Below are 17,764 nucleotides of genomic sequence, written 5' to 3' on the forward strand. Positions count from 1 at the left end.
AAACCATTTGATCCTCTGATAAGGATACCTCACAGTCTTCCCAAATACTTTACGTTCCTTGTCAACTGCCGAAAGTCAAAAAGTTTTGCAAACATAAGGGCTTCCCTACTTATAAATTTTGATACACTTCCAGAAGTCTCTACATAAAGCTGTGGATGAGCTCTTCCTTTCACTGATCGGCTAAAAAACCTAGATCTTAAAACAAAAGAAGCCAGAGATATTTCATCATTCAAGAAGGCTAGTAGGAGATTTCTGCATTTTCTTGTGGATTACAAACTTGACTCCTTCCCCCTTCCCCTTTCCCCTATGCTGGTTTGGTTTATGGAGAGAAGTAGAAACTACACTCATAAAGGAAACACTAAGCACAGAAGAGATTTTTCTTTGTCTTATTCAAGTCAATGCATTCCCTTACGATGCAGAACTACTCCTTGAAGATTATCATCAGTTCCATAAGAGTTACAGAACAGCAGTATTCCTCATCAATAATTCTTGAAAAGAATTTTTCTGTAAAGCATGTAAACTATGATTCTTTTATCCTCATGCACGTTGATATTCCTACGTAAACTGAGCCATAGGTTAGTAACCACACCGGGGAGGAAAAGCCATGTTTTCACATAATGCAAAGGTCTGAAGTTAAACACATTTGCATCCACTGTCAAAAAAACCACTCCTTGTCAATCTCAGCATTTTGAACATCAGGCCATGTTTGGACAAGCACTCCATGCTGAACCCTTTTTGAATGATCTTTCTACAAATTAACATTTGGCTTGCAACAGATGAAGCTATTACATAACTCTGAAACATAACTGAAATATACCTTCAAGATTTGTTACATTTGGCACTGCCACATAAGCTTTAAGTCTCAATAATTCCAACTTTCCTGTTCAAGACTTGACAGCATCCGAACACTGAAATAAAAAATAAATAAATCAGGCTATGAATTTAGTCAGCTTCTAATGTGACTGAACAAATGGAATGAAATTACTGAATTATGTTTTCATAAGATATTGGCCTTGCTGGAAAAATCTAAATTTTATTTTGTTTTGTACAGATTCATTCCTTTTAGTAGGGATTTTTGGTTTGGTTTTATATCGAAGAGGAAGATAAATTCTCTACTGTGTCATGGAAATGCAGTGCAAACAGTTTCAAACACTGCCAGATCACTGTCTCTTCAACTAAGTCTTCAGAGAAACAGTTCTTTAACAATTTTCTACAGTTCAGTGAGCCTGAGCAGCAGCTTTGCAAGTCCCATCTTAGATTGATAAAAAGGAAACTGAAACCATGCATCCAACAACCCCTGTAAGTGACAGTACTTTGCTCTTTGTACTATTTACAGGAGGCACATGCTAACTACGTGTTGAACTACCTGGCATTAGTGTTTTAGAGGTACAACATCAAACACCACCACCTCTCTTTTTGCACGTCTTTATCACCCTACAGTATTTCCTCTGAATGTTTTGTTATTTTTAACTAGCAACAGATAGTTCAGCATTTCAGTCATGCTCTAATTTTGATTAAGTATTAAATGAAGACTTTGCACAACCTTGATTCACAAGTCATAAAAGCAAAGCCCAAGACAAATGCGAGAGACCAAACATCACTGATCTATTATGATACAACTGACATTTGTTTTTGAAGAATGCCATACTCTGACAGCACCGGTCTCTCCCTGGTGCAGTACCAATTGTAGTAGTAGTTCCTAGTAGCTGCTCAAAAGTGATGAAAAATCACGTTAAAGCCCTGAGAGTATCTCCCACTTCACAGGTATGGAAAAGAAAACTCTCTACACCCGCGCATAGGACTGTGTTAGCAACACCAGATTAAAAACCAGATCATCCTTTGGGCTCTTTCAGAACCAACCCTCCATTATTGCTTTTTTTCCGGGTCAGTAAAAAGAAGGCAGTGGCTTTATATACTACAGCCCGTGCATGCCCTCACAACCAGGGTTATAATAATTTTGGACTGAGAAAGCACTTAATTCTCTCTGTTGGAATAACCTTCTCTTCCTAACGCTTCAGGAGGTTCAGCAGTTTCGTGACGCATTGGGGCTACACAGGTAATTTCATGATGGCAAGCGCCTCCTTCCCGCGCAGCTCACAGGCCTAAGCACCTGCATGCATACAGGTGAAGGGACTGCTCTTCAGAGTAGAAAAGACTGGACACCATCATCCCACACCCTGTGACAAGCTTCACTGTAACCAATTGTCATCCCGATCCAGATTCAATTGTCTGAAACCATTTACAGGTAAAGTTGACAGTATCAGCTCTAGAGGGACTTCACTCATTTCCCTGTCCTAGGCCTCCTGTAAGGTCATGATTTTAAAGGGAAATAAAATGCTGGAAAAGATACATTAAAAACTAAAGCTAAACCACACACAACCCATCACACAGTTTACAGTGGGAATATGTACCTAGATAGCTTGCCAGCTAAGGCAGACTAACAGAGCTGATCATGTACAATATGGCTTTGTTGGAGGGTTGCTTGTGAAAAACAGGCAATAAAAATGGGTAACTTATTACCATGATAGCTTAAAAAAAAAAAATTAAGCACAGTGAACTGACTTCGTAAACCAAAAGAATAATATATAGGGAATGAAGAAATTTCTGATCCCAAACAGATAGCAAGCTGTTCTCCAGAATGTTTTCAGAAGAATACAGTATAAAGCTTATCAAAACCTGTACAGCAAACTCACAGGAAGATGCTGGTGTAGCAGGAAGAAGTAAATGAAGTAATAAATAAATATACAGGTAAGCAGCAAGTCTCAGTATCTACAAATACTAGTGGTGCTTGGAGTTCACCTTTGCCTCAGATTTGCTCCATGACTTTGAGCAAGTCACATAAGATCTCTCTGTAGACATATTTAGATAAAGATATTTGCTCTCAAAGCACTTTAATCTCAAGAGATGAAACATTATACAAAATGTACATGTTGATATTTACAGCTTACAGCCTTCTAATGATGGTTGAAATGTGCATTCCACGTTTATCATCTGATAGAATTGACTCAAAAGCAGTCTTCATACACGTTTTGACAATGCGTGAACGTTCAGCACAACTCATTGTGTGTTATCTGGCTGTGAAGTATGACCAAAAAAAAAAAATTCCAACAAACCCCCTACAGTAAAAAACTAAAATGAAACCAAAACCCAACCAGCAAAAACTTACTTGCAGAAGAGTTCCATGAATATTATTCTGTCGTATGCAAGGACTGGTAAAGTCTGGAAGCCCCTCCAGCAAGCACAGCACTGTCTGTGGTACTTCATTCACCATAACAAATGGAACAAGGGCCCGACCTGACATCTCACGTGAACGGTATACAGGAGAGTGCCCACACCTAGAAAAAGAAGAAATACCTATTTTTTGTCATCCAGCTGCAATCTACTGCTGCGGCTAAAACAAAGGATAATGCAATGAAAGCTAAAACACTTTTCTCACAAATCATATGTACAGTCTTTCTTCTCAGTAGTGAGAAAGTATTTGCCCAGAAACATAAGTCATACTAGAGCCACGTTGGAGGCTTTTTTCCCTTTACGTAGGGAAAAAACACCACAACAATTATGCCATGAAGCATGTAAGTATATGGTCCTGTTCCATCCTTCTTGATGTTTATGTTACTTACTGTACAACAATCATATTCAAATGTGTTATGAGTTTGACTGAAAACTATTAAACCCCATGTTCTTAATCAGATGTTTCCATCAGAACACAACATGGTGTCTACTGGAATTTTAAGTCCTATCTCCCACTGGTTTCCAGAACATATTGAAAGGCAGAAAGTGGAAGACACATTGGAAATAATTTTCTATTATTTATAATGAGTATCTCAAAAATAAATATTTTTTTATTTATTAAAAATTAACTGATAAGACTCAAGACTGCATATAAAACACAGGCCAAACCCAGCCTTTTCTCTTTTAACGTTATCAAGGTTTTAACTGTCTGCAGATTTGTGAATATACATAGAATTAATTATTCCAGCTCTATTAACACATTAACCAGGTGCATGCCACTTCAGTGGCATGTATACTGAGTTGAAGTGAATGGAAATCTTTTACCAACTAAAAGTTGGTTAAGCTCAGTTTTTCAAAGCCAGTAATTCTTGCATGTGGCAATTCATATAACATAGGTACGACTCAGCCACCCGCAGTCTCAGACAGCTGAGAAAGTTACTGCAGGGTTTCGAAATGAATGGCCAAATGACTACGGTGATACAGAATGCACTATGGCAGAAGTTATGCTCTGATACCTCCCAACTGGTTGTGATGACCCAGAGAGATGGGCTTCCCTACTCCTACCCTCTTATTCTTTTCCTGAATTGCTGCTTACACATTTTCAGCTTACAAAATCACGTGTAGTTGAGATTATTCCCTGCCAAAATGAGCAAATGACTTTTGAGCCCTCGCAAACAAGCTGTGCAGGCTCGTGCCTATGTATTTAAAAAATGAAATGAAATTAAAAGGTATTCTAAGATATCAAGTATCTCTCACAAATTTAAATCAATGCCCAAACTAGTTTACGTGAAAGAAATACAGAAAACAGTTTCCATCTTGAACCAGCAACTGAATTAATAGGGTTTGAACACAAGATAGCAAATAGACTTAACTGAAATAGCGTAATAGTCCTGACATTTTAGTCAAGTTAGGCCACGGTATGCCTGAACAACACAGACCTCATTTAAAGGAAGTAGAGAGCTATGCTACCCTCGAACAACACGCTTTTGTGGGAATTATCACCCTCACAGTATGGCAGCATGTTCTGTCCTCCACCTCCCCATGTCTTCCCTTGTAGGGAATGATTTTCAGAAAGATCATCTTTGCATTTCCTTTTCAAAGACTGGTTGTACTTCACAACAGGATGCAAAAGCAGAGCAGTCACAACTGGAGGCTCTTCCGTATGCAACAGCTTTAATTCTGTATTGACAAGGTGCAAGAAGAAAGCCAGCTTAGCTCTTACTAAAAAATTACCTTTTAAAAAAACAAAACAAAACACATTTTAATTCTACTGCAAAGTAAACTTAAATCTGAGAAGTGATTTGTCTGCAACCACTCTCTTATTTCTGCTAAACCACGTTTTCTTAACTAAGAGGTTCTCACACGTAGATGTTCTTTCCAAACACAAGTAATACTGATAGTGTAATGAGTGTCTAGTTTTTAATTATCTATAACTGTATACTCAAGAATTTTCTTTATTTTGTTCATGACCTTTTACAAATCCCAAGGAATCTGACATGTCTTCAGAAGGAAGAGTGGAAAATGGGTAAAACGCCAGGGTTTCCTCTGACTTGTGTAAGGGTACTTTCCAACACTACATCCTTCAGAGGGGGTTTTCTCCTCAAACATGATGCAATGAATTAGAATGGAATTCTGTGGGTTTTTTCCTAGCAATAAACAAATAGGGTTGAGAACAATTTTTAGATAACTTGATTTTAACCTTGTTGTCTTGTAAAAACTGACATTAAAGACTTCTAACACATGCACATGCATATATGGAGATACAGTATTTTACAGATCAAATTTTGTTCCACGCTGTTATTTTATCAAATTTACTATGGAAATTGAAGTGATGGCTCTGTATTTAGAAAGAAGAAAATAATTTAATGTTACAGGCAAAATTGTCTCAGCTGCCTAAAGTCTGGGTCAACAACAGAGACTGCCACCTCAGCATGTATACTGAGCAAAAGTGCAATTCTAAAAACTACAGACAAGTCTAATCTTCACCTCTATTCATGCCCCACAATGTTGTTCTCCAGAAGAGCCTCAGCAGCCAAGTGTTACCCCACGCAGAAGCCTGAAACCTTCCAATTAGGTTCTGTTTTGCACTCTGAGGATCCTAAATCAGGAGGCAATAACCACCACCACCTCCTCCTCCTCAGCAAACACACAGGTGCCCAGCGGGTGGAGAACTCACCTAAAACGCAGGGGACCCGGTTCTGCAACTTTCTGTGCCTGACGGAAATGGAAACCCGCAGATACTACTCACCCAAAGGGCAACCCAACCACCAACCTGCCACCGTACCACCTGCTGAACACCAATGCAAACACCTTGCTCTACAGATTGCTACATATGGTGCAGTGTAGCCACAGGAATGGACATCTTACTGGAAAGCCTCAGAAGAGCACTCCTACGAAGTCGTTACTAAGGAACAAAAGCATCATGAAGTTCAAGAACAATGAAGTATCTGCTTTACAGGAACACATGTGGGAACACAAGGAAGATATTTCACATTGGCAAATAGCTTCCCAAATCTGAGAGGGGTGAACATTCCTACTGTTTCTTCTCTTTTTTTTTTTTTAAATTTTATTTATTTTTTAAAATCTCCTAATACCCCAAAAAAACTGGTTCCCCTCCACCCTCACCACAAGAAACAGTACTGATAACATTTCAAAAACACTCCTCCTTTCACGTACACATGCAAGATGTAATGCCAAGTCACCACTAGTGACCTATCCCTGAACTCCTGCATACCCTGAAGGCACTTATGTGTCCATCTCTCATGTTTTGAAGGCAGTTGGCTTCATTCCTGAATCATGCAAGAAGTTTGCCAGAAGAATGTCAAAATATACACTACTTTTTCCATAACCTGTAACAGCACCCTAGATTAAGAACAGGCAGTTTTGATTTTCACTGGATCCTACTTACATACAATCTCTTACCTGAAAATAAAACTAAACAGGATCAATTCTCAGACAGTGAGAGGAAGAGTGAATGCAAATAAAACAACTGAGTAACACAAACAACAATCTAACCCAATGTAGCAATTTTTTGTTTATTGTTATACCATCCTCCAAGATCAACTACACACCTTGAGTCCACCACTTGTATTCTTCAATATTTATTTGTCCTAGGATTTAGCAACAAGTTATGTGAAGCGGTCTCACAAGTTGCATCAGGAAAAAACATTATACAATTACAGCAATCACTGTAACTCAGTTTGTACCTGGAGCAAAACCTGGCAGCTTAAGGAAAGCAATATTTTAAGGCTATTAAACTATTCTGGTTACTGCTGCAGCAGTTTAACACGCTGCCATCCCTGAGATTAGTTTCACTTAAGTGGTGGCAATTGCCATCCGAGGATGTTGTCACAAAGGAACAGGACCTCCAGCCTTCCCCACTTCACCATCCAGACTCTAAGCTTCAGCTGCCAACGTAATGACTAAAATCTGTCACAGGCTGCCTCTTCTCATCTCTGCAGGCAAGTATGCGCAATGGCGTCTTGCATCCCTTAGAGCAGCACGTATGTGTGTGCAAACCTGTATTTAAAACAGTTTCATTTTCTTTGATTCGAGAAATATCAAACTGGGGGTGAGGGGGTGGAGGGGGGTGGCAGGGGCAAAGTGCTTTCAGTATTTCACACTTTCTTTGCATGCAGGTCATGTATAAATGGACTTTAAGAAACATCTAAAATGTTGTCATACATAAAAATATACAGTATGCCAACCTAATTTTACTATATCTCAAGGTAGCAACAAGCAATGGAACTTGCAAGATCCTCATGTGATACACTTCTATTAAATCCTGAGGGCCATTAACAACTGTTGAAGTAGTATTCCATGTTGAACTCAGTACTGTTTAACTAGGTGCACGAGGTATTGGATGTAAACATGTTTACTTCAAACAGTCCATGATCAAGAACAAAAAGTCAATAAATCTGAGAAGGTTCCACTTGGTGTAACTGTAGATTCAATGCATTTCCACTGCTTCATTCCAGCTTTAACACTTAGATCCTGAACAACCGTCCTAACTGACATAATTTATGACCAACTCTCATAAGGCACAAAGATTCCATACTCCTCTGCACACATCAAAGTATCTAATTTATTACTCTGGCTACAAACAAGAGAACACGAGCTGTAAATAAAAATATCTTAAACTTTTTTTTGGAAAAAAAAGAACTGCAGGTGTTTCCTCTGTGCTTATTTTCCTCCCTTCCTTATTACTCCCCCTCAACAGACCTTCTATTACCCAAATTAACAAACCAAATAAGGATTACCGTTTATATGAAGGTCACAAAAACAAGCGAGTAGAATTAATTTGAAAAATTGCACCTGTGGCTGAAAAATCTCCATTATATTAAGTAATACCTACAGTTGTTAGAAGGATTAACAAGGAGAAGAATATCTATTTCCAGGTTTACTGGGTGTTGTCACAGCAATCTGTGCATTACTTTGTCACTGCTTATTAACAATACAGTACCTGCAGTCCTATAGACAGTATCACAGCATCATATTTTGTTTTCAGCTGAAATACACTCACACCCATTGCCTTCACAAAACATCGGAAGAGGGAATCAGGAAGAGCAGCCATGAAAATGGAACAGAAACAACAGAAGAACAGACTTAAACAAGGAGGAAGGGAACATTCTGCAGAAGGGCCTCTACGTCAAACTGCATATCCTACCACCATCACAAAAAGAGTTTGGGAGAAGAGGGCAGCATGAGGCAGGAAAGGCACACTTGCAATTCAAACAAACAAACTCTGCCCGCTAGTTAAAGCATTTTCACAGCCTCTAGGGTTTTTAAAAGATAAAACTGATTAAAAATAAATGAATAAATAGAAATCAAATAGATGGTGTCCTTTAAACCTTGGAGCTAGTTATGCTACAAGGTCCTAACAAATACACTGGAAAGAAAAAAATTGTAATAAGGCTTTTGTCTGATTCTATATAGACGTGGTAAGTTGTATGAGGAAGAGGTTTTCCCTTTCCTCCACCATGTAACTATATAGTTCAAGTCATGTTATCAGTTCTAAAGCAAGAATTAAAAACATGAGATTACATTAGGAAAACATGGATGGGGATCACAGAGAAAAGTATTTAGCAACAGATCCTGTTCCTATTAGAAAGAGTTTGGTTATTAAGATTCAAGAGCATTGTGCTATCTGTATTAAGTGAAATAACTCAAAAGAGACTTTTAAAGAAAAATAATCATCATTGCATATTAGTTCATTTTTTTCCCTTCAAATTGTCTCCTGAAAGATTAAATTTAGCAACTTTCAAATGCAGAGTTACAGGTTTCCAAGGAAAGAGAGGTCCAAAAATGGCATTAAAAAAAAGTATACTCATGCTTCCACACAATTAACATAACTTGGACTTTCATATTGGGGACAAATCAGCAGGACGGTACTATTCATTAATGCGAGATTAAGGTTTCCTGGAATAATAATTTGCTATACATGTACCTAATGTTTATTTTATTCATTTACTGATTTGCTTGTTTTGCATTTTTCTTTTAAGGAAACAGATCTATCTTTTATCTTGTTAGATTTCTGTGTCCCTTAGCAATTAAAGTATCCGAACCATGTAATTTTTAAAACTTTTTTCACTATAGAAACCTGTATTGTAACTGGCCTGAAGACAATTTTTTGTTCTTTAAACTGAAATTAAGAACGAAAAAAACCCCACAATAATCTGAGTTTTGATACAGCATCTCAATATTTACCCGACAAGTAGAAAAACTTTACAAAAGTATCAACAGTTTACCAGAGGCCTTAAGGCCTACAATCAACATATGAATGTAGCCCAGAAAATGTCGGAACACAAATATGGATAGAAACAGATCAAGTTTAATTCCAAGTTATTTATGCAGTACTAAACCTCTAAATTCTTATCAATTTCTTTAAAGTGAAGTTAATTGTTGCCCAAACTTCTAGCCTCTTTATACATTGTGTTAAGTATTTTATTCTTTCAACTTGGGCAATTAAGATAAAACCTTATGGTTTCGTATGGGCAATGTTTTCCACACAAGCACCTTATGAATCACAGTACCTGCAAACACTGCAGGAACTATGCAGGCAAAGTACACAGACTTTTATTTGTGAAAGCTGTCCACAAGCTTTTTGCCAGTTGTTGTTTCTCCATGTTTCCAAAGCCTTTCTAGGAACAAATTACAGACATTTCTCTCTTCTTGTCACCAAGACCTAGGTTATTGTAAAAAGCGTCCAACTTATACCAAGCTGAATCAACAAGAGAAACTTGAATTGTTGTGCTTCAGCCAGCCAACAAACTAAGATGTCTAACATGTGAGCCTATGAAAACTGTTACCAATACTGTGTGTAAACTTTAGACCAACAGTAGTATGTCCTCTTCAAATGGAGATTTGCTATGGAACAACCTGGATGATGGGATGGAGTGGACCCTCAGTAAGTTTGCAGGCGACACCAAGTTGGGTAGGAGTGTTGGTCTGCTTGAGGGTAGGATGGCTCTGCAGAGGGATCTGGACAGGCTGACATAATGGGCCAAGGCCCATATGAGGTTCAACAAGGCCAAGTGCTGGGTCCTGCATTTGGGTCACAACAACCCCATGCAGCATTACAAGCTTGGGGAAGAGCGGCTGGAGACCTGCGCAGCTGAAAAGGACCTGAGGGTGTTGGTCAACAGCTGGCTGAATATGAACCAGCAGTGTGCCCAGGTGGCCAAGAAGGCCAACAGCACCCTGGCCTGCATACCTGTATCAGGAATAGTGTAGCCAGCAGGGCTAGGGAAGCAATTGTCCTGCTGTACTTGGCATTGGTGAGGCTACACCTCAAGTACTGTGTTCAGTTTTGGGCCCCTCACCACAAAAAAGACACTGAGATTCTGGAGCATGTCCAGAGAAGGGCAACAAAGGTGGTGAGGGGTCTGGGGAACAAGTCTTATGAGGAGCGACTGAGGGAACCGTGACTGTTTATTCTGGGGAAGAGGAGGCTGAGGGGAGACTTCATCACTCTCTACAACTACCTGAAAGGAGGTTGTAGAGAGGTGGGGATTGGCCTCCCAAGTAACACGCGACAGGACAAGAGGAAATGGCCTCAAGTTGCACCAGGGGAGGTTTAGGATGGATATTAGGAGAAATTTCTTCACCAAAAGGGTTACCAAACAATGCAACAGGCTGTGCAGGGAAGAGGTAGAATTGCCACCCCTGGAGATATTTAAAAGACAGGTAGACGTGGTGCTGAGGGACATCGTTTAGTGGTGGTTTTGGCAGTGTTAGGTTAATGGTTGGACCTGATCTCAAAGGTCCTTTCCAACCTAGATGATTCTATGCTGACACAATTTAAATGGCATCTCTTTTCTTGCATTCCCATCAAGAAACTTCAAATATCTCCAGATAGCTAACCTCTAGGTTTACTTAACTATTTGTTGAACTCACATGAGGTTAGAGTTTCCTTTAATCAGTTTTTGGTTCATAGCATTCAAGAAAAAAAAAAAACAAACAACTGCTCTTAACTCAAGGTAATGTAAAAGAAAAAATTTCATTCAGAACCATATTTCAGCTTTGTTAACCTGTGAAAAGTTATTACGATGTTTCACAACTGCAGAATAATGGAAAAAAAAAACCATACACCACTTACTACCAAAACAGTTAGGATAAAACACAACAAAGAATGTAGACAAACTACTTTCTGTCTTAGCAACTGTATCATTATTTTGAACTCAATGAAAGGGATGTTGAATGCATAAATTAAGTCTCAGCACTCTTTTGTAGGACAAGCTAAATGTTACTATTTGGCTACTTATCTTGACCAGCAAAGTACTTACTCACTGGCTAATTTTAAGTATGTAAATTAATAATACAATTACTTCACTAATCATGTGTTGACAGTTGAGCACCCCATCATATTTTTTACTGGATCGTGTTTCAAATAAGTAGTACACATCAAATTTTAACCTAGGATCCCAGCCATTGGCCCTCTCGAGGAGTCTGCAATACTGGAGAATTATATTGTTACTCTCCGTGCTCGTAAGCACCTCTCTGCTAGACATCACCTTTTATTTCCCATGAACCTGACACCTTCCTACAGTTTGTGAATATTTCCTAAATTGCTTCAGACCATAATCTGCCAATGAGCAGCAAATGGATTGATGAACATAATAAAAACTGGAATAAGGAATCAATAATGAATACCTAGTGGTTCTAATATTTCCCATCAGCACCACTTGGAACATGAATATTTGTCCACAGTTTAAGAGAAAAGGCTGAGGAAAATAGCAAAGAACGTACAAGATGTACAATGATTTTTGGTTGATCAGTAGGCTTTGCAGTCTTCTCTAGCACTACAATTTGAACTTAATAAAAATGGAAAAAATTACAAACTTTACCATTTCTTATTAAAAAAAATACTTAAAAAAGTCTGAAAACTTTCTTATTGATAAATACTTATGGTGAACCACAGGTATTTTTATATATCGGTACCAGTCACTGTGCAATCAGGTTTGCACAGAGAATAGACTGTAAGTAGAAATGGAAGAATTCCAATCCAGTCCCAACTCACAAGGGAGGAGTTATGCTCGGAGGGCAAACGCATTCTTCTCCCTCCTTCCTTCTCCCCCAGCCATGCAAAACTTCCATCTTAGATGTCAAGCAAGAGATTTCACACTACAAAATACAGTAAGAATCTAAAAAACAATGTATGTTTTAGGGGTGTACATTGCTCCTTTTTCCAAATGCCTATGCCAGCGCATGTATTTTGCCATCTTTGCCTATAACCCAAAAGATATCTGTCTTCATATTGCAATGACAGGTCAGCCCCACAAGCTTCCCCAGCAAGGACAGGGCTTTCCAATGGGTCAAAGCCTGCTCCTAGTACCACAGGGATTCCAAATAATAAATTATTGGAGACAGCTGTAATACTATGCAGTTATGCTGATCAGACATTAGATTAACAAGAAAAAAAAAAGCACGACAAAGGAAAAAAAAAAAGACTAGAGACTGAGAAGATGCGCTTGTGGTATGGAAATCCACGGAGATGCTTTTATAAACAGCCGTAATCAAGAACAGCTATTTTAATACAACAATGCTGCAACAAACACATGTAGTTCTTTTCATCTAATATGAAAAGGCATTCCCACAAAAGCTCTTTGCTTATCAGATCCCGACAAGATTCCCAGTCTTACAGAAATGACAGTTGAAAATGGGCAAGTTTTAACATTAATTCGCCTACTGGTGCCATGCCACATTAACATAAAGGAAAAAGAGGAGAAAGGCAGAGGAAGCACAACCATTCAGCTATCTTGCTTGGCCACTTACCAAAGGATACCAGTTTTTAGCCTACAGAAAGTCAGATGTCTGCTTTCAAGCCCGCACATGCAATTGTACATGTGTGAAACAAAACAAAAATCAGGGAAACTGTATTTAAACAACTTATATAAACAGCAATTTTAACAAGGTATATATGAATGACTTCAATCAAGCTCTTCCTAAACAAACTGAAGATATCTTGTTACCGGAACTCCTAAACTCCACCGTCTCTTGTGCTCTTTATTCACTGTAAGGTTTTAAACTTATTTCAAAGTCTCACAGGCACTTTTGATTTTACATTTGAATTTTGTTTCTTTATTAGTCCATCTTACTCCAGACCCAATTCCCATGAAGCTTACAGGGCTACAACGGAACAGGACCAGACACCTGATAGACCAGATAGAATTTAACATAATTAAACACAACACTGAGCAATAAAACTAATAGGTATAGGTCAACAGAGATTAACTTTTTGGAAAGAGTAACCCACATACCGTGATGCAAGTAGCCTTATTGATCAGTGAATATTTAAATTCACACCACCTTCTACAATATTAACAATACTGTACTTGGGTCTTTTTCCTTAAGATGTTTCCCTAGCAAGCTCTCACAGATTTATAAAATAATAAGACACAAATGTGACTCCTAGAGAGCCCCAGAATTCATGGTCGGGTGCTTCACTTCCTAAGAAGCTAAAATAAACCTGGATCAATCTCACTTATTTAATATACGTTTTTCAAACTGCCTAAAACATAGAATTCAATGATTTGCAACATTAGGTCACACAGGTTACAACAGTAAGATCATAATTTTACATACGCATCTTTACATAACTGGATTTGTTGTTCAAAAGATGTGAAGTATGGCAATAATATTTCCTCCTTATCTTACTGAAGTAAACTGAGCAATGAAGACTGAAAGGAATACATAGGGAATTTGTGAACAGAAGTGGAAAAAGAATAAGGAGAGAATAAAATAGGCAAAGCTGCATCAGAACGACATTTTGCATCTTAGTAGTAAACCATCAAAGAACCAGAGATACATCAGCACACTGGTTTTGACTGGGACAGAGTTAGTTTTTTCTATCGTAGGTTGTATGGGGCTATGTTTTGGATTTAAGCTGAAAACAGTGTTGATAATACAGGGATGTTTTCATTATTGCTTAGCAGTGCTTGCACAGAGTCAAGGCCTTTTCCGCTCCTCACGCCGCCCTGCCAGCGAGTAGGCTGAGGGTGCACAAGAAGTTGGGAGGGGACACAGCTGGGACAGCTGACCCCAGCTGGCCAAAGGGATAAGAAGGAAGCGGGGGACGTTCAGAGTTACGGCATTTTGTCTTCCCAAGTAACCGTTACACATGATAGAGCCCTGATTTCCTGGAGATGACTGAACACCTGCCTGCCGACGGGGAGTAGTGAACGAATTCCTTATTTTACTTTGCTTGCGTGTGAGGCTTTTGCTTTACCTATTAAACTGTCTTTATCTCAACCCACAATTTTTCTCACTTTTACTCTTCCAGTTTTCTCCCCCATCCCACCAGAGGGAGTGAGCAAGCAGCTGTGTGGGGCTTAGTTGCTGGCTGGGGTGAAACCACGACAATCACCCAACCACAAAAGAAAGCACAATAATGTAAATATATTAAGTATATCTGGCAATTGAAAACCATATTCGGGGGATACATTATTATGCAACATTATAAGGTTGCTTCATTACATGGGAAAGATATTAAACATTTTGCTAATCAGAAAACTAATGAAAACAATTAGTCCTTTGTACTAGGTTCAAGCAGAGTGCAACCAAAACTCTATTTTTGTATTTCCAGCAAATATTTTTAAAGATAGACTCCAATTCATTTTGGCCAATAAAAACTGCAAACCAAAATTAATTACAAGAGATTAAAATTCAAGCTCTTATTTCTATCAGAAATTTGTATTTTGAGTTACAGCATTTTTAAAATACCTTTCTAAGCTTGTTAGTATTTGACAATACTGCATCTCCAAACAGCATTTTGTACAGAACAACTCATGGAATCTATGCGTTATACACTGAACCCCTTGGACTTCACTGAAGGAATCTAGTCTTTTATAACAAAAATCCCTATTTTGCTTTTAAATTTCAACAAAAAATCTTCTATAATCTGTGTATTAGTCTGGATTGGCATCTGTTGAGATTTTTAAAATATGTAACTTATAGTTAAAGTGTATTTACAAAGGGGTGTATTAACCCACTGAATAAAACCAAGAGTATCACATCACTACTTTGGCAGGGGGCTTGGACTACATGATCTCCGAAGGTCCCTTCCAACCCTACCATTCTGCGATTACTTGTATGGACTAAGGACTCATGCGGAATCACAGCTTCTAGGATATTTTTTGCTTTTTCCCCCACGTTTGAAGGAAATTGCGGTCAACTGTCTGCACCACTTCTTGCAGAGGGCCAGACGCACAAATGTAATTCTCTGGTAAGAAACACAAGAAGATGAGAGTCACATACGCATCCAAAGAAGTCCACCAAATCCTATGGGTAACATATCTTTAGAGTTCTAACCCCTTCAAAAAGCCCAAGAAAACAAAGTTTAGCGGAGGAACATCATTCTGGCCCCACAAGGCAAATGGCACAGCAGGACAGCCGGCCCCACAGCTCTACACAAGGATGAGAATCAGAGGAACCCACTGTGACACCGCAACAGTGCTTGCAGAGGGCTCCCATGCAGCAGGCAGGCATCACCAGCGCCGCAGTACTGCTGCAAGAATGTGCTCACCGGGGGGGAAACTCCTGACATCTCACACCACTTCAGCTGAGTGTGTTTTAAGAAATTCTCTGAGCTGACTTTGCCAGCAGCCTATTAGGAGGCTTCACAGAGCCCGTTCCGACAAGCAAGCTGCAAAAATAGTTATCTTCAAAGACAATAAAAAGAAAAAAGTCATACCATCTTCAGTTGTTTCCTTCACCTTTCCAAGTCAGGGGATAACTAGATCAATGTAAATGCACGTACCCTCTAGCAGATGCACCCAGCTCACTTAAATAACAGATTTATTTGAGCTTTCCTTATCACAGCTACTATGATAGCATTTGAGCTGCCGGTTTGCTCACAGCTAATGTGGACTTCCCCTCTCCTTCTCCGAGTGCTCTTTTAGGAATGACTTACTGCCCTGCCGTTGTCAGGGCAGCTGACAATGCTCCATCCTACAGAAAATTTTTCCTCACCGCATTTTTGTTTTCCTTGCATCTTAGTGTCTGTCATTAACTAACAGTCACAGTAATTATCTTTGTATATTAACAAGTTCACTCAAGTGCAAAAACAAAATAGCACCATATCAGTTCGTGATGGTGGAAAGAAGGGGGCAGGAGGGGAAAGAGAAGAGCTGTAAAGGACTAGTGCTTCCTGCTGCCACTTACCCTGGTCCCTGGCTAAGAACAGCATCAGGGGATTTTGGAATTTAGCTCCTCCATTCTACAGAAAGATGAAAGTTACAATATTTTGCACAAGAAAATAGTGTACATTTCATAACTGTGTTAATTTCATGCTAAGATGTTCACATTTCTATTTAAACTGTCCTCAGACAGTGAGTTTCTTCAATGACTTGCAACATAATATACCTAGAAGCAACACTGCTTTGAAATCTGTCATTTGACAAAGTTTCAAAGGGGAAATTTCATTAAGAATTAAAAACAGTTTTATCAAGGGGAAGACCAAAAAACTCCCTTATATTGTTTGACATTTTAAAGCTAATTTTTAAAAAACTTCTTAGAATATTAAAAAGTCACACTTCTAAACAGGGCTAGACTTCTATAGTGAAAAGTATCCAAGTCAATATATCAATACTTATTTTACTCCTTCAGAGCATTCAGCCCAGAACATTTAACACTAAACAAACACTCTGTCAATGCCATGGTACGAGAGGACATAAGGTAACTCAAATTTAGATCACTCTGAAGAGATTACACGTCTTTGAAACGGGGAGGGGGAGGCAAAAGGGAGGTTATGTTTTTGTTTCGTACTTAAAACATTACCTCCCGATTACCTCCCTTGTTAATCAAAAACATTCTGTACATTCCTTCATCTTAGAAAGTAACCATTAAAGCAGACCTATCTAGCTCTTAAAGAAAAAAAAAAAAGTGAGGTAATAAGTTGTGAATCAAAGTGTTCCATTCCAAATAAAACATCTGCAAGGGGAAAGGGGAAAAAATAACTTTTAATAGAACTGCAGATAGGTAATCAAATGCCCTAGTGCAACAGGGAGTAACAAGTATGCGCACAGAGATTGAGATTTGTCCTTGTAGCATTTAATCCTACTCATATTGTGCAATTCATCTCAGCACGGTCAGAGCAACCACAACTCTACTCCCACTAGATGGAAAATTCCACTCAGGCTTAAGTGAAACTCTTCAAAAGCCCAATTTGAATTCTTCCTGCTAAACCCGGTTTTGTTCAGAGAACTGCTCATTCGCTCGCAAACACAGGAAGTATTCTGTTCATCCTCTCAGAGCAACAAACGAATGCCACTTCATTGTGGGCTGAGCTCTGCAAAGAGTCTGAAGATCAGTTATGGGTTACATTCACCATTCCTCTCTCCCTACCGCATAAGTAGTACCTTTCCTTCAGAGTGGTACAGCAATAGAAATGTAAAAATCTCACAGTAGAAGTATGGCAATCAAATGTTATAATCGCATTGGGCTACCATGTAATTATACATATACGTAGATGTTATATAATACAACACTACATTGAGCAATTCAAAGGAACAGTTAATATATACAATTTAATATC

At 38.7% G+C, this 17,764-nt stretch overlaps 1 protein-coding gene across 3 annotated transcripts in view; it reads right to left on the bottom strand.

Annotated features, from left to right (window-relative positions):
* THADA (THADA armadillo repeat containing) overlaps window positions 1–17,764 on the bottom strand; it is a 168,329-nt gene that overhangs the window by 86,178 nt on the left and 64,387 nt on the right. For all 3 annotated transcript variants that reach the window (XM_063328583.1, XM_063328582.1, XM_063328584.1), the window contains exon 29: window positions 3,167–3,335. In XM_063328583.1, coding sequence (XP_063184653.1) covers window positions 3,167–3,335 — 169 coding nt within the window. The remainder of the gene's footprint in view (window positions 1–3,166; window positions 3,336–17,764) is intronic.

Source organism: Chroicocephalus ridibundus, chromosome 3 (assembly GCF_963924245.1).
Source record: "Chroicocephalus ridibundus chromosome 3, bChrRid1.1, whole genome shotgun sequence".
In the NCBI taxonomy this organism is placed as follows: domain Eukaryota; kingdom Metazoa; phylum Chordata; class Aves; order Charadriiformes; family Laridae; genus Chroicocephalus; species Chroicocephalus ridibundus.